This window comes from Tympanuchus pallidicinctus, unplaced genomic scaffold (genome assembly GCF_026119805.1).
Source record: "Tympanuchus pallidicinctus isolate F22 unplaced genomic scaffold, pur_lepc_1.0 scaffold9, whole genome shotgun sequence".
In the NCBI taxonomy this organism is placed as follows: Eukaryota; Metazoa; Chordata; class Aves; order Galliformes; family Phasianidae; genus Tympanuchus; species Tympanuchus pallidicinctus.
This window is the reverse complement of record NW_026294813.1, coordinates 2,999,505-3,025,886: the sequence shown is the minus strand read 5'-3', so window position 1 is coordinate 3,025,886 and position 26,382 is coordinate 2,999,505. Positions and strand designations below refer to the sequence as shown.

Genomic DNA, 26,382 nt, shown 5'->3' with positions numbered 1-26,382 from the left:
CTCTCCTGATCCACACAATGCGTAGGTGCTTGTTGAGAGGGAGGCTAGGAAATCTGCTAGAGACGCAGGTATGTTAAGGGCATTCCCTGTAATGGTTGCCCCAGATCAAGAACCACAGTGGGAGGCTATATTGTATAGTAAGTACCCTGCGAGATTTACAGTGTACAGTAAGACTACGGCATCAGTGCCCTGTGTACTGTCAATTTGATTCAATCCGTATGTGATAGTTCCGTTTTTACACTGCATGATTTTAAAATGATGTGTTGTCTTATCATGACCAATATGCAGTATACTATGTGTGAATCAAAATTGAGAGGATTGGCACAGGCACAGGCGACTGAAAATTGAGCACTGCTGCAGAGAAATCCGCTCGAGGCTGTAGATGTGAATGCTTTGATGGGGGAGGGTGATTTCTCCACTCCAGCTCTGCAGGCCTGAATCCCTGCAGAAGGGTTACAGTAAGTTCAGCATCTGGCAATGTGTGCCCTCCAGTCTGTGCGAGAGGCAGGGAGCAAAGACAGCCGTTTGTGAGCATTAATCAGCAGCCCCAAGAACACTATATGACGTTTCTGGATAGGCTTAAAAATTTGCTGGAAAAGCAGGTCGATAACGCACAGGCGACAGCTCCCGTATTTCAACAGCTAGCAATTGAAAATGCAAACACTGACTGCCAGAAGGTGTTACGTGCTCTAAAAAATCCCACTACTGGGCAAATGATTAATGCGTGTATGGATGTTGGCACATATCAACACCAGGTTATGCTAGCAGCCCAGGCGTATTTGTTGCAGTATCCCTTAACCAGCAGTATGGATGTTTTGGTTATAACCAATTTGGGCACTTTTGCGCAAAGCGTCCATGGAAGGGCAGTAAATCACAACAATTATGTCTGAGATTCAAAAAAGGCAACCACTGAGTACGGGATTGTTGGTCGAAATATAATATCAATGACCAGCCGCTCCTTCCAGTAGGAAACTACTGGAGAAGCATAATGGCAGGGTTGCACAATGACAGCAAATTCCCCTCAGGTGGCTGCCTCAGCTTGTATGCCAGAAGCCATAGCAGCATCGGGGTGGACTTGGCCACATCCTCAGACACAATCTTAAATGATACCACTGTCACCTTACCCCCCACAGGTATTTATGGAACTCTGGGGAATGGCATGGCAGCACTCTTAATTGGACAGTCTTCTGCTACTAGATATAGACTAAGTATGACATGCTACACTACAGAATTGTGCTAGTACAGACTTCTGTTAGTTCAGGGTCACAGGTGTCAGGATTCCAATGGCATGTGTTGTATGAACTTGTCAGATCATTCAAATTCAATACATAAAAGCATTCAAGATTTACAGAACTGAGTTAAGAAATTAGAGGTTGATGACGGGTTGGATATATTTGGAGGCCTCTTTGTAAGGCTGGTAGTGTGGATACAGAATATGTTAAAAATAGTGTTAGTTTGTCTCATCATTTTTCTCCATGTTTTAATTTGCATTCCTTGCTTATTGCATTGTGTTCGGAAAGTGGTACAAGATGTTTTAGATCACGTTTTTTTCATTAGCAAAGAAGGGGGAATTTTAGGAGATGGAGAGGTCGGCTTGACCTCGTTGAATGTCAACTTGCTTATAACATGGGCCTGGGGAAGGGAGATGAATAGAATAAACAGGGATGTTTTGTATCTAGACATAAGCTAAGCTCTCTGCTGTTTATGAAGAGTTGTTATGGAACTTGCTTGCTTTTTAGCCAGTGGATTGTTAGTGTGAACGTACTGAATGTGCATGTTAGAATATAAAGGGTTTGTTTAGAAGACAGATATGCAGCAGTAAAGAACTCTTCCCTGCACGAGAACCCTGTCTCATGTTGCTAACTTGTGACTGGCACGATCCCAGGTGTTCATACAGACTGGGCTTAGAACCCCTTGAGAGCAGCCCTGCACAGAAGGACTTGGGGGTCCTGGTGGACAAGAAGCTGGATATGAGCCAGCAGTGTGTGCTTGCAGCCCGGAAGGCCAACTGTGTTCTGGGCTGCATTAAAAAAGGGGTGGCCAGCAGACAGAGGGAGGTGGTTGTCCCCCTCTACTTGGCTCTTGTGAGGCCCCATCTGTAGTACTGCATCCAGGCCTGGGGCCCTCAGCATAAGAGGCACATGAACTCTTGGAATGGGTCCAGAGGAGGGCCACTAAGATGATAGAGGACTGGAGCACCCCTCCTACGAAGAAACGTTTCATCTCTGGAATCTCATGCTCTTATCAAACTCTTAAACTTTTTTTTTTTTTTGTCTGTGTTTTTGTTTGCTACTATTTCAGATCATGGAGAAACAAACCACGTAAGTGCCTCTGCATTAAATTTTCAAGTTAGCCTAAATAATGGTACCAGTCTAGCCTTAATCGTTTTAGTATGAATGTTTGCACAAATGTAACGCATGTAATGTATTTTTGTGTGTTTCACTGCAAGGTAGTTAAAAATTATTTTCCGAACAGTATAATTGTCCTTTATAATGATATAATCCAAAGGAGTTTCAGTAAACAAACTGAAATCACCTGTCATGATTCAACATGAGTGTTAGGTGGAATACATCCTCTACCTTAAGGTGACTTCGATGGTTAAGTGCATGCGATAAAGTGGAGGGAAAATATTGGTTAGTTTGATGAGTAGTGTTGCTCATTAACAGCCTGAAAATTGTCAGAACTTTATTTTTAAGCCTGGTTGTAAATGTAAGAGACAAGAAAATGAAGGAATTAATTGTATTGTAATTTGTGTGAATGAATTGTCTAGATGTTGTTTTTAAAAAACTGATGATGACAGAAGTCAGGTCTACTGACAAGCTAAGTTTCGCTCTGGACTGTGAATGAAATAATAGTTTGGGGAGGGAATGTGGAAAAAAAGCTGTTTCTCTCTCTCTAGTAGAAAGGGAGAAAAAGGAAAGAGGGAAACTCAGAACATAGTCAAGGCAAGAGCGAATTTACCAGAATTCGAGAAGCAGTGGGCAGAACAGTGCTGATTTTTCCAGAATCAGTAGAAGGATGTGCTAAGAACAGACGTTGGTGTTGGTGATTGAGATCAAGTCCTGGTACACAGTGAATTTAAGTAAGCAGTCCCCGGAGGTTCTCATCATCTGGAGCATTGCTGTGAAATGAGAAGCATTGGGAATGAGTTAGAAACTTGGGATGGACAAAAACATACAGGAAAATAATAATAAAAAAAAAAAAGAATAACAGAAAAGTGAGGAGGAATGGATAAACGAATATGCATAAAATAGCAGTGGGATGGATGAGAAAGCAAAAGAGGTGATGCTTTTGTTGTTCTCACCTTTATTAAGGATTTTATCACTGATTAGGGGGTTCACCTGTACAGCACCATAAGGTCTCTGAGAAACATAGGACTGCTGATAGGAGTCATATTAGCAAGCCAATCACTTTTTTTCTGGGTTTTTTTCTGTTTTTTTTTTTTTTTTTTTTTAAATGCATTTTCGTTGTTATTCCAATATCTCTCAAATAGAAACTATTCTGTAATAGCTTTATGTACTTGGCCATAAATGTGTCGAATTATTTCATCCATGACATTATCAGTCTGTCTCCGTTCTGATCCCTTAATGGTATCAAAACAAAAGCTAATATCTAGAATGGAATTAGTCCACTAATCTCACTACTGAGCTTTAATACTGAGATTTTTTTCCCTACTAAAAAGAAATGTTTTGCTTTTTCAGCTGCTGATGTAAATGATTGTTATGTTAAAATGAACCTTTTGGAGCAGTTAAGTTGCATTGTCTACTGCTAGGCAGAATTTTGCCTTGAATGTCATCTAATGCAGTTCAGTAAATGCCTGTTTTTCTGTTAAAAAACAAAACAAACAAAGAAACAAAAGAAAACAATACAATAATTTGCAGGTAATCAGGTGATTTATTTTGTTTATATGAAGTCTTGAGGTACAGACTTAATTTCTTTCAGCCAGATCTTATATTGACTTGTTGGAGAAAATCCCAAAGAAATGCTGTGGAATTTAAGGAGAGGAGGGAAAAAAAGTTTAGCGGTCAGATCTAATGATGCATTTCCTATGTTGCTGGAATATACTGCAAAGTGGGACCACATTTAAGAGGGATCGGGAAGATGCATGAGTATTGTCTTCAAAATGCATTTCAGAATTTGCAGTTTGATAGGACTTCTGACAACAAGTGAAGGTCTTTCTTTAAGAAGACTGTGGAAATGGCAAGAGATTAGGATTGAGGAGAAACCTAGTGGTGATTTGCAGCCCATGCAGGCGCAGCAATTTCTGCACGCTAGCCTTAAAACCCAACTCTGTGTTGGTCTAGGTCAAACTTAATAAGAAGCCACTAGGAACTGGGGAAAAGTTCCCATTGTAACCTCATTATCAGAAGGGGATGCAACAAGCTTGCATCTGTTCTTATTCAGAAAATGTTGTCTTCTACCTATAAGTATAGTAACAATTATTATAAGTAACAATTATTTATAAGTAACTTATAAGTATAGTAACAATTGTATAAGTAACAATTGTTCTTGCTTTGTTAGATTCAGAAGCTCCATAAAATAAATCACTTATTCTAGAACAGTTTTTTCCTGAATGTGAATTGTCTTTGAAGGTGCCCAAATCCCCATTACAAAATTATATGGCAACAAGTGATGGTCTGCAGTATTCATCTTTGACTCTCAGGCAGGTAGTGGGGAGATCTAACAACAAGCCAAGACTTTGTGTCCATAAATTGGTTCAAACCATGAGATTAAGCAGCAGCATTAAGCTTTTCAAGAGTAATGTGATAATGTCACAGAAAAAAACAGTTTATAACTCAGTGGCAGATGGCACATGCCTTGGTAAAGTGTAATAGTCTAAAAATATGTTTTGATATGTTTTGGTATGTTTGAAATATGTTGTGTATGGTTACTCATGAACAGTAGCTGTTAAGGTTAGTTGTGAATTTAATATAACTCCAAAGAGGAAGCTTCCAGGAAGATACCTTTTCAATTGTTCAGAACTTATTAAAAGTTTTAATTACATTCTTAAGTAATTTTATTTTTTTTTTAATTCATCTTTCTGTGATTCCTCTTTGCTCCTGCTTTATCACCTACTTCAGTTTTGAATATGGGAGTGTATTGTTCTGATTTCTCTCTTTGAGAACGTTGACATTCAGGAATTGATTTTCACAATGCGCACATGAGATGAGTTAACAATATAGTGTTATGACATTGAATTGATGTGCCCAGCAGTTAACACTTGAAGCTTTAAAAAGTATCCGACAGTTCTTTTTTCTTTACATCTACCCAAACGAAGAAAAACACTTGAACTTTTTTGTATAATTTTCTATGTTGAGGTGAGTGAGGTTAATGTCACTTCTAGCTATGAATGTTCAACAGTTTTGCAAGCAAGTTCTCAGATTGCTAATTTTGTCAAACTGCTCAATGATGTCTTGTAAATGAGTTTAGTAAACTAGTGAAGAACAGACGAAGTGCAGGAGGAAGTAAAAGATTTGTAAAAACAATTGTTAGTTGGAAAGTTATGGTTTTACATGCGTGTAGGGGGAAGTGACATCCGAAAATAGATTTCAGTGTGGCAAATAACACCCCTCACCTCTGCCCTGGAAAGAAACGGAACTCAGGAATACCCTAACAATGACTTGGCTGGTGGAGTGAGAGCTATTATTATGTGTACAATTATAGCAACTGCTTGCTGGTACTTTCTATTATTTAAACAATTTTAAAATCTGTGTTATGAAACTATGTTTCTTAAGTATGAGAAGTGCCACATATGGGAGTAAACAGTTCATCAGATTACTAACAGCTATTTGTTACTCTATTTTCAGAAAACTTCTAGATGATTTTGATTCCATCAGCTTAGTCCAGTGCATTTTCTGCACAATTCGATAAATGTAAGTACAAAGTGTTAGAGCGTTCAGGTAATACTAGCTCAAGCTAATTTAAATATGAAGTCTCGAAGTGTTCAGTGAACAGCAGCTGTAATAGCCTGGCTAGCAATGAAAGGCCACAGGCACAAGACAAATTCATGAATTCCATGTGCTAATGGCATTATTAGTGACTGTAAATGTGCAGTCTGAATTTTATGTATAAGTTTCTGCTACTGCATTTCTCCACAATCTTCTGCATTTTACTAAGCTGAAACCCCACTTGGATCCAATTTTCTACATAAGTGGTGGTATAAATGGCAAGGTATATGCTTGATTTATGACGTATGTTCAGAGTGCATCTATTATAGCAGAATTAAAATTGAGGGCTATGTACTTTATGGTTGTAATGGGGTATAAGTAATAGTTATTAATCTGAATTGCTGGAAACCTACATTTAAATGGTGTCCAAGAGGACCCAAACCTCCACTGATCTGTATTTTAGGACAGTAGTGTTCACTCTGTGGCAGTCTTTTGGTTGTTTGGGAGGACTTGTTCTTGTTTCTAGTCATCTTCACCGTATTGCCTAGATTACTTCTGTCTTCCTCGCTTGAAGTAGTTAATAGGTTATCTATGTTAGTGAGTCAGCATTTGCTCCTTGCTCACAGAGGTGTGGGTGTTGGGTGCCACTTGCATTTTACACACACCCACGCTCCCTATAAGATATATTACCATGTTTGAGTACTGTGCAAATAAACTTAGATATGTCCCTCCCAAAAGAATGTATTAGAAGCTATAAACAATATGTGGGTGTGATGTAGTAGGGAAAAGGGTTTGTGTGATAAAGGGCAGCAGGGAAAAAGCACTGAGGGTCACATTCATAGCATCGTATGAGTCAATCACGTATTTATTTTAGATGAAATGGCTTAGATAGTGCTAATGCATTCTGGTGTGGTTTATTGTGGATGATGACTGATTCACATTTTCAGTTACAAATCTTACTTCTGGTTAAATAATTATATTCATTCTCTTTGAGTATTCCTATTCTTTTAGTCATTTGTTTACCAAATATTTTGCTTTCCCCTTCTTTCCCATCATCAATCTCTTGGGCTGCTGTGAAAGGAGGCAAAGGTATGAACATGTTTGCTGTGGCTAGCAAGTAGGCCTCAGAAACCCTGACCATCTGTAGCTATCACTGTCTGTCTAGGATACATGTGCTGATGGAGAAATTTTTAAAAATGGAGAAAGGAGAGGAGAAAGTAAAAAGAAGGGGGCTCACAGACACAAAGGGTGAGAGCATCAGATCTAAGTAGTTTTCTCATAGATTTGCAACCAGTCTTTTTATGCTAATGCTCTTGCCAAATTGTTTGTGGTGCTAATTGGCTTCCTGATGTGAAGTAGGTATGTCCATTCCTCTAAAGTAATTGGCAGATCTATAGCAGCAGTGGCAATACTTCAGACAGCTGAAGCTTGGGTGTAAGAATTATCATAATCTACAAGGAATTCTATTTTTGTGTTTGATTTTTTTTTTTTTTAAGTTTTATTCTGCTTTTTAATTCCTATGTTGAGTCAAACTGGATGATTTGTATTGCCACTGGTAGTAAAGCTATCTCAGGCTTAAGAAGACCTTGATGTAGCATGCGGGTACTCATTTGATGCCAGTGAGCTAGCATAAATGTCACTTCAGAGCCATGGCTTTGTACAGAATTCTGATGGTTGAAGGAAATCAGCTGTAGCTGTTGACAGACCTGCTGGTTTGTAATCATGATCTGTGAGGCCAAAGTAACCAGTCCTTTGGTCGACCTGATTGATGGCTATAGCAGGTTTTCTTTCTGTTATGCATGATGTGTTTCTTGGTGGGTTTTTTTTTTTTTGTGTGTTTTTATGTTCAGATACTACTACAGCATATACTGCAGAGACAGAAAACAAATGGATGTAAAAATAGATCAGTAAACATGTTAGTTTTGTATTTAGATGCTTTGGTTTAAAGCCTTGCCAAAAGTCCTAGAAATTAAGTTTTGAATCTAAAACTCACAGCATAATGTCTTTACTTTCTACTTTTTCTGTCATAGGCTCTTACTATTTGAGCTAATGCAACAGCACTACAGTAAACAAACAAACAAAAAAGTAAATATTAGTAAAGCATTATATTAAAAAATAATCCTCCTCAGATTTGCTGCAAAGAAATTTGGACTTATAGGAAGTAATAATTCACAAGTCTGTGAACACTAGCTCTTCTTTGGTGAACTTACTGGTCATTTACTATAAACTAGTAACCATCTCCAATTAAATAGAGATTTGTCTGATTTCATTTATGTTCATTGATAGAGCGTGGTTCTATAAAAAAATATTCCTTTTATTTTTATTTAATTGAAGGAAAGGATGCTGGAATTGCTGAGAGATGAAATGGTGTCTATTGTGAATTCAGGAAGGATTGAATACATGATTATTTACCTGCTTTAGTAAGAATTGGAAAAGACTGGAAAAGATATCCTGGATAGGAATTATATCAACTAAATAATTTTGCTATATATCTCCACTGTTTGTAAAAAAAAAAAAAAAAAAAGAAACAAAAAAAACAGGTCTTATTTTTTTCTACTGGAAATGTTAGCAGGTAAGTCAGCTGACCTTCCTACTGTACACGTTAACGTGGACCTTAGCTCAGGAGTGACTTTTGACTTTGACACTATGTCTAATGTTGAAATTGGGCCTGATGTGTTTACTGTTCATGGGCTGAACTGCATGACCTGGAGAGAGCTCTTCCAGCTTCCATTATTTTTCAATTTAAACTACTTGAGGGAGTATAGAATACCTGTCTGCAACAGCTTGACCTTCTGTTAGTGTTGTATATACAATTATTTATGCCTAATGAAAATATTGCATTTTTTTTTCTTTAGGAATTTTTCATAGAATCATAGAATCACCAAGGTTGGAAAAGACCTAAAAGATCATCCAGTCCAACCGTTCATCTATTCCCAATAGCTCCCACTAAACCATGTCCCTCAACACAACATCCAGCCTTTCCTTGAACACCCCCAGGGTCGGTGACTCCACCACCTCCCTGGGCATCCATTCCAGTGCCTGACCACCCTTTCTGAGAAGTAATACTTCCTCATGTCCAGCCTGAATCTCCCCTGCCGTAGCTTGAAGCCATTCCCTCTGCTCCTATCACTAATGACACGAGAGAAGAGGCCGACCCCCAGCTCACTACAACCTCCCTTCAGGAAGTTATAGAGAGCAATGAAGTCTCCCCTGAGCCTCCTCTTCTCCAGGCTGAACATTCCCAGCTCCTTCAGCCTCTCCTCATATGGCCTGTGTTCCAGACCCCTCACCAGCTTTGTCACTCTCCTTTGAAGACGTTCCAGGGCCTCAGTGTCTTCCTTGCAGTGAGGGGTGCAAAACTGGACACAGCGGCCTCACCAGTGCTGAATATAGGGGAACAATCACCTCTCTGCTCCTGCTTGCAACACTGTTTCTGATGCAAGCCAGGATGCCATTGGCCTTCTTGGCCACCTGGGCACACTGTTGGCTCACGTTCAGCCGAGCATCAATCAATACCCCCAGGTCCATTTCCTCTACGCAGTCCTCCAGCCACTCTGCCCCAAGCCTGTAGCATCGCCTGGGGTTGTTGTGGCCGAAGTGCAGGACCCGGCATTTGGCTTTGTTGAAACTCATCCATTGGCTTGAGCCCAGCTCTCCAGCCTGTCCAGATCCCTCTGTAGGGCCTCGCTACCCCCAGGCAGATCCACACTTCCAGCCAATTTGGTGTCATCTGCGAATTTACTGAGGGTGCACTCGATGCCCTCATCGAGGTCATCAATAAAGATATTGAAGAGGACAGGCCCCAGCACCGACCCCTGGGGAACACCACTCACAACCGGTCGCCAGCTGGATTTGACTCCATTTACCACCACTCTCTGTGCCCGGCCCTCCAGCCAGCTCCTTACCCAGCCAAGAGTGTACCCATCCAAGCCTCTGGCTGCCAGCTTCTGCAGGAGAATGCTGTGGGAGACAGTGTCAAAGGCTTTGCTGAAGTCTAGGTAGACCACATCAACAGCCTTTCCCTCATCCACCAGATGGGTCACTAGATCATAGAAGGAGATCAGGTTGGTCAAACAGGACCTGCCCGTTGTGAACCCATGCTGGCTAGGCCTGATCCCCCGCTCATCCCGCACATGCCACATGATCTCCCTCAAGACAATCTGCTCCATAACCTTCCCTGGCACTGAGGTCAGGCTAACAAGCCTGTAGTTCCCCAGATCCTCCTTACGACCTTTCTTGTAAATGGGAGTCACGTTGACAAGCCTCCAGTCTTCTGGGACCTCACCAGTCAACAAGGAGTGCTGACAGATGATGGAAAGCGGCTCGGCTATCACCTCTGCATGTTTGTGAGACTTAAGCTTTTGAGAAACGGGCATCTAGATGCATAAAGATTCCTTGCAGTTCTAATAGTTGAGAGCCTCTTCATATCTTCCCATCTTGAACTTAGATTGGCCACTGCAGTAAAGGAGAATAAGAAATCCTTTTACAAATATATCAATGGCAAGAGAAAAACCAAGGATAATATCTATCTTTTAATTGATGCTGCGGGGAATGTGGCCACAGATGACAAGGAGAAGGTCCTCAATGCCTTCTTTAGATCAGCCTTTAATAGTCAGAGCAGTTATCTTCAGGGCATTTTGTGCCCTGATATGGATATCTGGGCTGATATGCAGAATGTCTCCCCAGAGATTGAGGTGGAGGCAGTTAGAGAGCTCCTCCTCCATCTGGACAGTCACAAGTCCATGGGACCGGATGGGCTTCATCCTAGGGTGCTGAGAGAGTTGGCGGGGGTGATTGCTAAGCCGCTCTCAGCTATCTACCAGTTCTCCTGGTTGACTGGAGAGATTCCAGAGGTTTGGAGGCTTGCTGATGTGACTCCCATCTGCAAGAAGGGCCATAAGGAGGACCCAGGAAAGTACAGGCCTGACATCAGTGCCAGGGAAGGTCATGGAACAAATCCTCCTGGGAGAGATCACACGGCTCGTGCGTGACGTCCATGGGATCAGGCCCAGCCAGCATGGGTTTGAAAGGCAGGTTGTGACCAACCTCATCTCTTTCTACAGCTGGGTGACCAGACTGGTAGATGAGGTAAAGGCTGTTGATGTAGTCTACCTAGACTTCAGCAAAGCCTTTGACATGGTCTCTCACAGTATCCTTCTGCGGAAACTGGCTGCCCATGGCTTGGACAGTTTTACCCTCCGTTGGATAAGGAGCTGGCTGGAGGGCCATGCTCAATGGGAGGTGGTCAATGGAGTGAAGTCTAGCTGGAGACCTGTTACAAGTGGTGTCCCCCAGGGGTCGGTGCTGGGGCCCAACCTGTTTAATATCTTCATTGACGACTTAGATGAAGGGATTGAGTATACCCTGAGTAAGTTAGCAGATGACACCAAACTGGGAGGTGGTGTTGATGTGCCTGAGGGCAGGGAGGCCCTGCAGAGGGATCTAGATAAGCTGGATCGCTGGGCCGAGGTGAATGGGATGAAGTTTAACAAGGCCAAGTGCCAGGTCCTGCACTTTGGCCACAATAACCCCATGCAGCGCTATAAGCTTGGGGATGAGTGGCTGGATAACTGTGAAGAGGAAAGGGACCTGGGGGTGTTGGTTGATGCTCGGCTGAACATGAGCCAGCAGTGTGGCCAGGTGGCCAAGAAGGCCAACAGCATCCTGGCCTGCATTAGAAATGGTGTGGCCAGCAGGAGCAGCGAGGTGATCATCCCCCTGTACTCAGCTCTGGTGAGGCCGCACCTTGAGTACTGTGTCCAGTTTTGGGCCCCTCACTACAAGAAAGACATTGAGGCCCTGGAGTGTGTCCAGTTAAGGGCAGCGGAATTGGTGAGGGGTCTGGAGCACAAGTCTTATGAGGAGCGGCTGAGGGAGCTGGGATTGTTCAGTCTGGAGAAGAGGAGGCTCAGGGGAGACCTCATTGTACTGTACAATTTCCTGAAGGGAGGTTGTGGTGTAAAAGGGTCTGGCCTCTTCTCCCAGGCTAATAGTAGGGCCTGAGGAAACGGCCAGGAGTTGTACCAGAGGAGGTTTAGGTTGGACATTAGGAGAAACTTTTTCTCTCAGAGAGTGGTCAGGCACTGGAATGGCTGCCCAGGGAGGTGGTGGAGGCGCCATCCCTGGCAGTGTTCAAAAGGAGTCTGGATGAGGAGCTACGAGATATGGGTTAGTGCTTGTGGTACTAATAGGAATGGGAGGGTGGTTGAACTAGATGATCTTGAAGGTCGTTTCCAACCTTGCAATTCTGTGATTCTGTGATCTGTTGCATGTGCATTATAGCAGTTTCTCATGGCTGAGATTAAACTCCACTACACTGGTTATTTTGGCATTATTTGCACTATAAAGGGCGATTTTGAACCCTTGGAAAGTCGTAAGTATTTTTGTTTTGCTGCAAAATCCATGTACCAACAGATAACTTGCACAATGAGGGTTTTTGCATCTGTGTCCACAGATGTAAGATGGATAACATGAAAACAGTGAAGTTCTTTGGTTGTTTCCTTTAAGCTGAGGTCAAATTTCTAGTTTTCTTTTATGTCTTGGATCAGTTTGTGGAGCTCATATTTGTTGATGAGATTCCTAAGAGAAAACAACGAACAAGAAGACAGAACAGTTAATTTGTTTGCATACTTCCAAGTGTGAGTGTGTTTCCATAGCTGTTTTTTCCAAAAGTGCTGTTTTGTTATTTTAGGTAATAAAGAACATTGCATTATACTGAGTGTTAGGCATTTCATTCAGTTTTAAGATAGTTAAAAATATGCCATATAAAAACTGTATATGTTCTGGCAAAACAAACTCTAGTATTAAAATGCAACTCATGCAGAGATTTGGCCAGTCATGGACCTATGACAGTTCCTTGCCATTGCTGCTGATAAACATACCCATACCCCTTGGCAGCATACTTCCAGAAGTATGTCCCCAGCAGAACACCAAAATGGTATTGCCAAATACAGGTTATTTTGGGGCAGTCTGGAAGCAAATGTGAGTCTTTGTGTACTTGCTGAGAATGTACCATGAGCTGTCACTTCCCTGTGTTGAAGGATTCTGGCTGTCAGTAGCTGTCATGCTGTTAGTACTAGGAGGTTACAAGTCTGTAAATAGTTCAGTCTCTTGCCTCTTAAGACAGTGTATTATAGTTAACATCATAGAATTCTCCACCCAAGAGAAGTTGAAAGATAGCACAGCTTTTGGAGTTGGTCAGGTTTTGTCAATCAGGCAACCCACACAGCAAGGTAGTTTCTTTGCTTTGCTATAAATTCGTAGCTTTGATTCAAACACTGAAGTAATGAGAAGTGGTAAGGAAACTGACAACAGCAATACTTGCTTTCAGGAAAAACATGTTAGGCTTTTCTTGAGAATGATCTCTGAACACTTTGTGTCTCCCTGGCCTGCCTTTCCCTGTTCCTTAAGTATAGACATTTGAAATGATCAAACAACTATCTACTCTAAATGTGAAATATCTGTTTGATTTCAAAGGGTACACTTTGTAGACACAAATATTTTTCTAGCCACATCTATCTTACCTAACCATATGACATTTTTTTGTCAAATCTAGCTCACTTGTAAGGCACATATTTTCAATCAGTCTAGAAGGCTATGATTGAGTTAGAATCTTGCCATTAACCACTGACAGTACAATCCCTTTATTACAGTCATATGTGAAATAATTGTCTTTGTTCCACATATACTCTCCCAGTACTTGCTGAAAATTACTGAAAATTATTTGCTGGTTTAAAACTGATCAAGCACAGTCTGTAAATCATCAGAGCTTATCCTTCTGTGGTACTTCTAATTGTAATACAGTTAAGTCTTAGAAATTATCTATAAATGTGGTGGGTTTTTTTTTTTCTGAACTTATTGTAACAGGTATATGGAAGCTTACATGGAATTTATGAGGCTTCCCTCCCCAACCCCCCAATTACATGATAATTGATACCTTTGTGCAGACAAAACCTATTTCACTGGGAACAGTGGTATTAACTGTGCATGGAGTTGCACTTCTTTAGTCTCCTTTGGAATCTCTCATTTCCCTTGTTCAAAGGAAGACAGTATAACTAATCTCATTGCCCTAAAATTGTTCCTGTTTTAGAAGAAGAATTTTAATGTTGCAGTTCATTTCTGTTCAGCTTGTCTGTGTGATGGATAATCTTGCTAAATCTGAAGTCTTTTTAGCTGAACATACTATCTTTGTCGTTGAACACGAATGGATGTTTAAAGGATGAGCATGGATAATCCTACCTCTACAATGCTCTTCCTGGAATTACTGAAATAAATTCTGGTTTTACTGTTTTTATTGTTTTAAATGGAAGATGATTATTATCATAGGCTGGAGGCTGCCTGAAATGTCTCTGAAAAAAGTAGTTTTCAAAATACTTCTTTCAGTCCTACCTTAGATGAAGGGCATGAATGTTGTGGCTCTCTCTTCTCCCATTTCCTTTCAACAAGCTAGTGAAAGGAAAAACAGCTTGGGAGTTATTTGTTACCATTCAGCTAATTCTAAAGTATAATCCTATTTCCTCATCTTTTATATGCAAACTTGCCACTAGTGTTCTGGGTCCATCAGTAACTCTCCAAAATCTTCCAATAAGCTACTCAGAGAATTTGAGGTGAAATGTATTTGTGTTAAAATTGCAGAAAGAAAGAAGTGTACTAACACAACTGCAGACCTCACTGGCCTAAAACCAGCGACAAGCTGGAACTGAGGTATGTATGTGAACAGGATGCAGTGTGGTGGAGAGAACCACTGCATTGCAGCACACCAGCAGTTGATTAGCAAGCATCTTCTAACAAAGGTAGAGTTATACACAAGGGAGGGTAGAAAAACAATGAGTACATAGCAGTTTGCCCAACTTCTCTCCTAGTGCTCGGAAAATGGAGTGCAAGGACTCTTACATAGCACCTTTTTTGGTGGAGTCTGGCAGAATACAGAGGCACAATATGTTGTGGATTATACCATGTGCTCTAGAATGTTTAAATAAAACTTTCCTAGGTGCTTTTATTACATATTTTAATTTATCACTATACATCTAAAGCACCTGTTACTTCAGGTAGGTAGGAAGGTGACTTTCTAAGCTAGTTGAGATCATGGTGCATAGTTACCCTGGGTTCAGCAGAATGCCTTGGCCTCTTTTCATTGTGCTTTTCATTCTGCTTTTCAATGAACTGGACATATCAGCGTGATTGCATGGAAGCCTAGAGTATTCCTACTTTTGAGAATCACCAGCACTTAAAACTGTAGTCACTCTGTACTCTTGGCTGAGTAGTATTCTCTTCTGCTATAGACTTGAATTTATCTGATTTAGTGTCAGTTTCAAGTGCTATTAAAGTAATGTCAGTTGTGATGATCTCAGTGTTTCTTGTCTAATTCTGTAACTGTTGTGTGTTGTTCTGTACATAGTTCCTTAATCTTTATGGCATGCACACACATACCAATTCCTGTATTATTTTCTCTGAGGAATTGGAATCTGATCAGTTCCTTGTGTTTGGTTTTGAAGTCTGCAAGCATTTTATGGTTTGCTAATGGTTCCCTACCACTGGAATTTATTCTTCTAGGCATTTCAACAGAGGCAACCCAACAGGTGTCAGGAAATGATGCAAGAGTAATCCCTTTTGTTTATTGTTTTTGCAATTATTATGCAGCTAACTAATTCCTTTAGTTTTTCTAATCTGAATGCTCTGCCTGCCATGCCTTGACCTTCTGCCTTTTTGTTTTCAGCAGCATAGTCACCTGACATTCTTATTTTCAGATCCAGCCTTGTGCTACAGTTTTCTTTGGATTAATTCTGTTTATCTTAGCAGAGCTATTGCAAACCTACAGTTCTATCATTTGGAAGGTTTGTGTACAGTGCCTCGAAATAAGTTTTCTACAAATGAAATAGCTTTTCAGAAGGAGCATAGAGTCATGAGATGGGAGAGAATCACACAGATGTGGCAGTTTGACACAGGCATCCCAGATTTCTGAATATGTTTTGATCCTCACTGTCTTCATTCATCTTTTTAGTTGTTTTGAATGCTGCTGCTAAGTATTTCTGATGCTGGCTAAACCGATTGATTTTATTTTATTTTTTTTTTCATCAGGAAACTCAATTGAGGCTTTAATATTTTACCTCAATTGCTTTTATCCCTTGTTTGCATACCCTCATTGTTGTTCTGCTGAAAATAAATGAATATGTTTATCCAGTACAATGCATTGGAATGTGGTTGGTTTGAATGTACTATATGGCACAAGTGACTGCTGAGGGAAGAGCAGGGCCAGTAACATGCAAAAGCTGATCACAGCACAATCCTGTTGTGTTGTTCCTGGCTTCCTAACAAATTAATTGTTCTGTGGTAGTACTGCTGCTTGCTTCTTACTCCAAACAAACTAGCTTTCATTTCTCCTATAACAATTTTGATTTTAAATCCCTCTTCAGAATTTTTGTGGACACAGTTATGATACCTTTCTTGATAGTCTGATTCTGCTTTTTACTGGAATTAAATAAACTGCAATTACATTTATGGGTAAATCCTTTGAATGAAAATAATTGCTCCCCACTATTTGTTCCCCACTATTTTAGTTTTTTCTAGGTACTTTGAGAGATTGTCTTCTACCATGACTCAGCTCCTTAGTTGCTGTACATGATTTTATATTCAATTAGAATCTGTTCATGCGGATACTTAATCCCTGTGAAGATATATTCTACTTCTATACTTTTGTAGGCCAAGATTACAGTTTGCATAGGTCCAGCCAACAATTTTCGATGTACTGAGTGTTTTTCTTTATCTTTCCTTTTGTTCTACATTGGTGAATGTAGCATTAGTAGTCTGCTATGACTTAACTGGCAACTTTGTTTAAAAAACAAAAAACCCATAAAGTTAATATTATGGGAAAAGCACAGATTTGTCATGTTCCATTGATTTCTGATGTATTTTTTTCTTAACTTTCTTGAGAAACGTGCAAGAAATGTCTAGTGTTAGGGACTTATTAAGTATAGCTATTAGATGTGAAGTAGAAATGAAACAGGTTTATAGACACAATGCTATGAAGTCAGAATTGAAGTAGGAAGGCAGACAGTAATTTTCTCTTTAAAGAAAGTAGTACCCCCTAAAAGTTTGTATGTATTTTTGGTGAATCTTTCAAAAACTATTAATAGTACAGAAGATTCTGAACTACTGCAGTAATGCTATAATAGTCTCTAAATTAAAATTCACACAGGTACTTTTTTTTTTTTTTTTAAGCAAACAATGCGGAAAGCAAAATAAACACCCAATGCAATGAAGTATCAGTTTGCTCTTATCTAGTATGGATAGGTGTGACTAAAATTTTCCTACCTTTGTTTTGAACAGAATGTTGGCTTTGAAAGCTCAGGGAAGAAGCAGCAGGGAGAAGGAAGTAACACAGTGGTAAGTACTGTATTTCTGTTTCCTTTACGTAATAGAATGTTTACACATTGATTCTTTTCTTTTTCGTATGCCATCAGTAATCATCTCCAGAGTGCTCAAATTTTATTGCATGAATGCTCATGTTGTTCTGAAGCTTTTTTGTTGCAACTATCAGTTGAGGAGTATATTACATGTAGTTATGCGTGAATATAAAAGGGAAAACATGAAACTAAGTTGCAGGATAATAATTTTCTGTTTTGAAGACAAATGTTAATTATTAAATATTTTCATTTGTGGAGTTTTAGCATTTTAAAATAATTTTTAAACTGCTTTTTAAAATAAATGTATTTAGTTCTTAAGAAACCTGAGCATTAAAAAGAAAAAAAAGTTAAAGATGCTTGAAAACTTGTTGAATACTTGTTGGGCCTCTTACCATCCATTTTAATAGTTTGCACAGGAGGACATTAAGTCATATCATTTCTCGCTTCTTGGTATATTAACATTCTTTAGCTAAAGATCATACTTTAGAGTATCAAAGTTAAGCTAGAGTTCATTTTTGTTTTCAAAGCTTTGGAAAAGAAACACATATTTGTATTCAGCTTTTTTCAATGATGCCAGTGTAGATGATACTAAGTTGATTGTTGTAAGGTAAGAGTTGCTAGATAGAAATATTCCTCATGAATTGAGAAGAATATCCAGGAGAATCATTCATCTCTAGAACTTCTGTTTGAATTTGAGTAGTGCTTTCCCACCCACTCCAGCAAACCAAACTAACCAAACACCTCACCTCTCCCCCTGCCGACCCCCTTTCTGCCCCCACACCACACACACAGCGTCCATCTGCTCTGATTTTGTTAATAGTGCTATTAATATTGTGCACGTGCTAATAAATATTGACTCATCAGTGACTGTAATTATGAGATTTATTATAAAATATCTGTTTTAAAACATACAGAATCATCTGAGCATTTTATCTGGTATTGCTACAGCTTAAGGAGATAGAAGCATATGTACAAGCTCTTTTTTCTTGTTTTCTGTGTTGTTTACAGTTCAGTGGGCCTTGTGTACATTAGCATTTTCTATTGAACTAAGAAACTGTTGTTGTTGTGCTGCCTCAGCTCTGTTACCACTCTGTAAGGACTGGTTGCTTTCTATAGGCAAATGACTTGCAGCGCCTCTTCTTTTTCTTCCCATATGCTGGTTCATCTCTTTTGATTGTTATAACTGGAGGACTTAACACAGCATCTCTTCCTCTCTGATTGAATATTTGTTGACAGTATGTGATACACAGCATTTACTAGTACCATAGATCCAGATGTAATCCCTCAAAGGACTAAACCAGAAGCATAAGCAGTTCAATAAGGTTTTATACCTCTTCCAGCAGGTTTACCAAGTCTTAGTCTAGCTGCACTGTGTGTTTAATTTTCATTGTTTTCTTTGTATAGAAAGTTAGGAATTTGTCCTTTTTGTTTCTGTGGGCCTTTTCCACATTGACAATGGAAAAAAATTGAGTTATTTAATGTAGTACTTAATAATAGAGTAGTTTATTCCTCCTAATGTTCTCTTAATAAAACTACAAATTGTTACCCAAAGAATATACAATGTAGTCAAATGTCAGCAACGAAGCTTAGATCTATTGCTAATCTCAGCAATATTGTTAGTGATATATGACTAGAGACTATTCTTCAGATGACAAATTTACTTGGATAGTTTGGCTGGTAAAATGGAAATTAGTTTCTAGGACTGGCTTAGGAAAAGAGCAAAACAAGTGAGAAGTTACTACTAAATGGAATGCAATTGTATAGTGACAACTGGAGGGACTCTGAATTGGATGGGTTTTTCAAACGTGAACAATCTAACAGAACAAATGCAGAATGCATTCGATTTACTTGCTTAATCTGTAGCGTTAATATAGAGTCAAAATTACAATTATTAGAACACCCAACTACATTTTATTCTTTATTCTTCAATGTATTTTATACATTTTATTCTTTATAAATACATTTTATTCTACTGTAAACTTACCTTATAATTTTACTTTTTTTTCTTTTTTAAATAGGGCATTTCTGTGATGCATCTTGCCTTAAATTTACACATCTGTACTCTTGTGTACCTGTGCTTTAGTGATGCCACAGCCTAGAGATATAATACTAAACATTACACAGTTAAATTCTGTGCTTAAATTAAAATCTTGCCAAAGGTTTTTTTTCTTAATGTAAAACAATTTTGTTCTATTTTTACAAAGTTGATCTGTTCTTGTCATTGCTAAGCTTTTGGTATAAAAAGACCAAGTGCTTTGTTATATTACTAATTTCTTTTTTTTTAATAGCAGATAAATAAATTAACTGAAATAAATATTCCAAGCATTTCCTCTTATATGCTTTCATTGGTTTACTTGTCACAGTAATTCCTCAGGTTTGTTTTAGTCATCACAAAAATGGTTTTTGCCCCTTTTACCCCTCAAGAAAAAAGTATCTTTCACATGTTTGCACTTAATGAATGATTATAATTGTACTGCATTTACTAATATCTTCCTCCCTCCCTCTGTTGTTACCATTCACCATTGTTGCTTCATGACTAATGCCTTTTATTTCATTTGCTATGAATGCTGTATGTGAGCAAGTACAGTGTGATTTTTTTTGTCTCCTGCCTTTGTGGGGACTTGCAGCCATGAGTGCAGCTGAACATTGTTTGCATATCAGGAGCTTCACATAAAAATAGTGAAATGGTTCCAAAAGACCCTTTGTTGTAAGTCTCTTATTTCCTATTGTTTGTTCTGACTGTACAGCTTTGGTTCCTTGGTTTGTATTGATCTAAGTGTTTACCAGTTTCATTTAATTACATGTGTGACATAACCAATCTATTTTGATTTTTTTTTTTTTTTTTCCCTTTTTTTAGAAGTGAAAGAAATAGCTTGGATGGGAGGCAGGAGGAAGTGAAAATACCTTGACTTGGCATTGTCACTGAACAAAGTTTTAAAACCACAGCCACAAAATGGCAGTGGCATTTGACAAAAGGCAGTTTACTCACAGCATACCTTTCTTTCTGGTGTTTCAGTTTCTCATCAGAGTCCATCAGGTCTGAGAGTCACGCGTTCCTCTTACACATTGGACATGCAGGTCAGGGTTTACAGGGTGTCAGGTGCTCTCAGTTGCTCGGAAACCTTGCTGCTCCTTCCCAAGAGGAGGGGGAGGAGTTAGGGGAAGCCAGAGTCAAACTTTTGCCTCCCCTGCCCCATCTCGGTTAATGTGTTCTGATATTGAAGAAGAGATACCAATCATTTCTGAGCTTAAAGAATGAAGAATTGTTCTGCTTCTCCTTGTAAGAGTGGAGGACTTTCTGAGTTTAAGATTCTTAGATGTGTACAGTATCTCCAAATTTTTGAGGACCAGAGCTGCCTTTTGGTGGAAGATTCATTTAAATTGTGCTAGGAATTGTCACAACAGTCTCTTCTAGGTCAAACCAATCAGCCTACATCTGTGCATGTGTTGTTGAACATGTTGCTGCCTTAGGAAGAGAAAAGCCTACAATATTTCTGAAGATAGACCACTGCGTGTTGCTGATACAGGAAGTCTCATTCTTAATAATTTATTAATGTAAGACCGATAGCTTTTTGCTTGGTGGATTACATTGTGTTTCAGTATTAATTTGTTGGAGGTTCTATCCATTGGCCACATAAAGGTTTCTACACGTTAAGCTGCAATGCATACTGCCCCTCCCTGCCTGTTCCTGTGCTTACACATCCCCAGCTCGGCAATTCTGTGCTCATCTATAGGCACTGGACTGGACTAGTGGGATTCTGACCAGAAATTTTTCTGTGGAGCTGTACTTGCCTTTCTGTGTGAGCATCTGATTGCTGGTTTCATTTTCAGCTTTGCTGCTGATGTAACTGGTAAACATCCTTCTGAAACACTTGGGGGAAAGGGGAGCGCTTTCACACGCAGTGCTTACAGCATTCGCATCCTGTTAGTATCAGGCAGGAATCTGAACAACCCATGATACAGTGCTATTGCTTTTAAAACAAAGTAGCAGAGATGAAGAGCATTAGCTTAGATTCTGTGGGTAATGACATGAGTTCGCAATTCTCAGAGCAGTGTGATACTTCTGTGCATGGTGTTTTGTTTTTTAGTGCTCATCAAATCACAGTGAGACATGTGGTTAAACAAAAATGTCCTGTGTGTCTCTGGCAGATGCCTGGGTGCTGCTAGGCTGTGAGTGCTCAGATGACGGCAGTGTGCAGGAATGAGTGATGTCTCTCTGGGCGGTGCGCACTCGTCTGAACTATCGGTCTGTAGTGGTGTCCAACCCTGCTGCCGGTTTCGCTTGCTTTTGCTAATAGTGGCCTTTCAAACTGACGCTTTGCTTTTCTACTTCGAGTGATTTTATTCTGTTAAGGATGTCTTAGGCTTACAGATTTGGTCTGCTGTTGTTACAGTGTAGATTTGCTATAACCATGGTGCTTACTTTTCCCTAGATTCTCCAGTAACTTTATCTGAATACTGTATTAATTATACTGTATTCTCCAGTTGTTACTTCACTGTATGTTATTAGCATCTGTTTGCACTGAAATTCCATCCCTAGTTAGTAAGATTAATGAGATTTAAAGAGTACTTCAAGCAGTCTTCAAAGCCTTCTGTACAGTAGAAGTTTTTCAGGGTAGATGCTATTAAAATGTGAATTGAAGTTATATTGATTGCTCTAGTGTTTTAATCACAAAGTTAAATGTTATCATGATAGCACATATTTTCATTTTATTGATACAAATATAATGGGAAGGCAAAATAAGGTAATGACTTTTTTTTCTTTTTTTCTTTTTTTCTTTTTTTGAAACTGCAAACCAGCTGAAACCAGTTTCTGGATTTGTTAGATTTTGCTGCTTTGATTCTGTTTTCTGTAATAGCATGCTTCAGGGGTAACAAGCTGACCTATCTTCTAGAAGTACATTACTGTAGGGGAATTACAGATTCCCCTTTGGAACTGGAAACATTGATAAGCTTAGCATGGTCTCTTCAAAAAGAAGATAATCTATGAAGTCTTTTCTTTTTTTTTTTAAATGTGATAAGTACATGCAAAAGTAGCTGGAACACAAATGACTAATATTCAAAACTGATAAAAGATGAACAACAGTCACAGATCTTTTTTTATTATTATTTATCTGATGAAACAAAAGTCCTCTGTATTCATTTTCAGTGTAGTTTTCAAAGCAGAAAGGGGAAATTTAATTCTGACTTTCTTTTGATTTTCAAGCAAAATTTGTTTGAAGTTGATGGTAACAGTAAAATACTGTTCATTTTCAGCTATATTAGTAACACCTAGAGATACCTGTTTTGGAAACAGTAAGTTATGCTTGTAGAATTCATCATAAATTGACTGTTCTGTGCCTTTGTGGTTAGCGTGCTGTTCCATTTTGTAAACCTTTGCTGAAGAAATCCTACATATCTTTTAAATTGCCGTTGTTATCAGTAACCTGTCTTAATGGTTTGTTCCAAGTGTTGCTGAAGTGCTCTTAGTATAGCAAAATAATTGAGGAACTTGCTTAGCAAAATAATTTTTGCCTATAAAATCAGAGGTGTAAGGAGTTTACCAATTCAAGCATATTAAATGAAAGTGTAGTGTATTGCTACAACACAGGATGTAGATGCCTAGAAAAGTCTTAGTTGCAGAGGTACTTAGCTGGCCAAATCTTGCAAGTTAGAAGTGGAAAACAGTGAACAGGAAAAAATAGGTAAGAGTTACTAATGAGTGAGACTCAGACAAACATGAGTTTTAACTTATTCTTTTTTTCCAAAATGCTGGCTATTCTGCAAGTTTATTTGCAAACCTATAACCTTTGCAATGGTGTAGTAATAATAATAAATAGAGCATGTATTATATTTTGAAAGAATATCTATTTGAAAGACATGTATCTGAGACTATATTGATACGGGAAATATGGAAGATATTTCCACTCTCATCCTGAGAAAAAAATTAAAAGCTGAGATGAAAAATGAAAAAAACAGCAAATGTTGTTGTTTCTGTTTGTCACATCAGAGGGTTAATAGCTACAAATGAATCCAAGGCTGACTGTGGGGCTGGTTCCTGTATTGTTTGAGCAGTTGGGGTGGGTGGGTGAGAGTGTACACATCATGCTTTGTTATTTCCCTCTGGTTTTGATCAAACTGGTTGGAAAAAAATCCCACAGCAATAGTCTGCTTAGTCATTGTACCATTGGGATATGAAAGGTCTTGGCGAATGGGAGAGGTGCCTGAAGACTGCAGGATAGACAGTGTCACTCTAGTCTTCAAAAAGGGCAAGAAGGGAGGATCTGAGAAACTACAGGTCAGTCAATTGTTCCTATAAAGGTGATGGAAGTGCTTGTTCTGGATAACCTCTCCAAGCAATTAGAAGAGAAAAAAGCTGTAAGGAGTAGTCCACATAGATTCATCAAGGGGAAATGATGCTTGACCAACCTGGTAGCCTTCTTTGATGTCATCACTGGCTGGGTAGCTGTGGGGAGAGCAGTGGATATTATGAACCTTGACTTCAACAAGGCATTTGACACTGTCTCCCACAATATCCTTGTTATTAAACTTAGTAAGTGTGGAATAGTTGAGTGGACACTGAGGTGGATTGACATCTGGGTGACTGGTAGAGCTCGAAGGTTTGTGATCAGTGGTGCAGAGTCTGATTGGATGCCTGTAACTAGTGATGTTCCCCAGGGTCAGTGCTGGGTCTGATCTCATTCTACATCTTTGTCAGTGACCTGGATGAAGGAACAGAGTTCACCCTCAGCAAGTTTGCTGTTGGTACAAAGCTGAGAGGGGGTGGCTGATGCTCCAGAAGGCTGTGCTGCCACTTTCAGAAAGGCCTTGACAGATGGAAATGTTGGGAAGAAAGGGAAGGGAGGAAAGGGATGAAGACGATGAGCAAGTTTATGGTCTTGCACCTGGGGATGAATAACCATATACATCAGTATAAGTTAGGGGCTGACCTGTTGGAGGGGAGCTCTGTGGAGAAGGACCTGGGGGTCCTGGTGGATAACAGGTTGACCATAAGCCAACAGTGTGCCCTTGTGGCCAGGAAAGCCAATGGTATTCTGGGGTGCATTAAAAAGTGTGTGGCCAGCAGATCAAGGGAGGTGATTCTTCCTCTCTGCTCTGAGCTGGTGAGGCCATGTTTAGAATACGGTGACCAGTTCTGAGCTCCCCATTTCAAAAAACACATGATGTCATAATGGGAGTCCGGTGAAGTACCACGAAGATGATAAAGGACCAGGAGCATCTCCCATATTAGGAAAGATTGATTAAGCCTGAGGAGAAGAAGACAGTTCTATGAAGGTAAAGACTTACCTGGATGCCTACCTTTGTGACTTACTGTAGGGAACCTGCTTTATTGCGGGGTGAATTTCATGATCTCTTGAGGTCCGTTACAACCCCTGTGGGATATACAGATATTTTTCTTTGTCCCACTTGGTGTATTTGTTGTGGAGCTTGTTTCCTATCAGTTCTGTTTATACAGTGTTTTTTTTCCTCTTATTTCCTCATGAGGTGAAATGAACTGTACCAGTATCCTGATGTTTTTTCCTTTGTTGACTACTAGCTGAGGTAAACTTAGGTCAAGGCTTTAACTGTCTGGGGGACAAAGGCTTTTTGTTTCTGGAGTTTTGTTTTGTTCTTTCTTCCTTCTCTGAGTTCTGTAGTAGATCAAGTTCTTAAAATTTTGAACTTGCACGGTGATGGAGAAAAAGAAACTGTAATAGTGTTGCAGATTTGCGAAGCTATTTCATTGTTTTATTTGGTACTTTCAGATTGCTTGTTGATGTTGCAAAATAGTACAAGACCAAGATTCTTGTTCTTGCTGGACTTCAGAGGGAAATATTTGAGATGCTTTGTATTCCTGTTCCTTGCTGAACTGTATTTACCCAAACCATCCCTGGAGTAGTTCTGAATTTGAGAATATAAAAAAAAGAACGTCACCTGTGCTACACTACATTTTTCTGTCTTTGGTTGATGAGAGTGAACTCTCTTATGTGATACGTCCTTCCTTTTCTCCTCCACAGTCTTTTTACTTGGGCAACTGATCATGAGGTCAGACAGAAAGGCAGGTAAATAGGAGAATAGGTAGTGTGCATTGAGAGAGGCAGAAAAGTGTGCAGAATGATGATATGAAGAGGCTGTCCTAGTATTGATAGCCTTCAGTGTTTTAATTAAGACAGGGAAGAAGTTCCTATCGCAAAATGAAATTTAGTTAATTTCAGTGAGCACAGCAAGATGTGTTAAAGTTTTACTTACTGACTGAAACTGCAGAAGTTGAGGGAAATTATTTATCTGAGTTCTTGGAAATCTTTTATTTTAAATAAGTAGAAAAATTAGAGAAAACAACGCTAGCTTGTTACGCAAAAAAGCTGTATGTATGTGAGGGATTTGAAATTAATGTATATTAATTTGATATTACTCATCACTGAAGATAAGGTTTTTTTTCTCTGTATCATTTTGATTTCATTGTATTAAGCAAAAATAGATTGTAAAAGTATGAACGATGCTTCAGAACTGCTGCTTTAAATTTTATCTGCTTACATACAGTGTGGATATTCTCTGCTTAAGGCTGTTGACAGGTGACAAGTTACAGGCTAAATTCTATGTTCATCCATCGGTATCTGTAGATATTTCAATGACATTTCATGCCAGTAAAGAACTGTTGTGTTTAAACAAAACTAAAATCTCTCTGCCCACCTCCCTCTCATATGTGTGTATATATATACATAGCATGTATGTATACATTTCTTTCTTTTTCAAGCATTTAGCAGCTAGAAGTTTGAGATGTTGCCCATCTAGGTATTTCTGCAGTTGTCTGGTTGGTTTTATAAATCTACTAATTTCTGTGTCCTAGTGCCTGAAAATGACCACGAAGCGGAATCTGTTGGTGCGGCTGGTGCCATGCCGCTGCCTGCGTGGGGAGGAGGAAACAGTCACTACACTTGATTATTCTCACTGCAGCCTGGAACAGGTGCCTAAGGAGATTTTTGCTTTTGAAAAGACCCTGGAAGAACTCTACTTAGATGCTAATCAGATTGAAGAGCTTCCAAAGGTATGTTGCATGATTTCCCTTTGTGTAACTTTCAGTGTTTCTCTTCTTACATCATCAGTGGTAAAAG

At 39.3% G+C, this 26,382-nt stretch overlaps 1 protein-coding gene across 10 annotated transcripts in view; it reads left to right on the top strand.

Annotated features, from left to right (window-relative positions):
• ERBIN (erbb2 interacting protein) overlaps nucleotides 1-26,382 on the top strand; it is a 110,948-nt gene that overhangs the window by 32,053 nt on the left and 52,513 nt on the right. For 7 of the 10 annotated variants that reach the window (XM_052670012.1, XM_052670014.1, XM_052670017.1 and 4 more), the window contains 3 exons: nucleotides 5,808-5,873; nucleotides 17,214-17,270; nucleotides 26,118-26,315. In XM_052670012.1, coding sequence (XP_052525972.1) covers nucleotides 26,127-26,315 — 189 coding nt within the window. In that variant the 5' untranslated portion in view covers nucleotides 5,808-5,873; nucleotides 17,214-17,270; nucleotides 26,118-26,126. Of the gene's footprint in view, nucleotides 1-5,807; nucleotides 5,874-14,572; nucleotides 14,592-17,213; nucleotides 17,271-26,117; nucleotides 26,316-26,382 lie in introns of those variants that run through there. The other 3 variants (XM_052670009.1, XM_052670013.1, XM_052670015.1) reach the window with 2 other exon arrangements.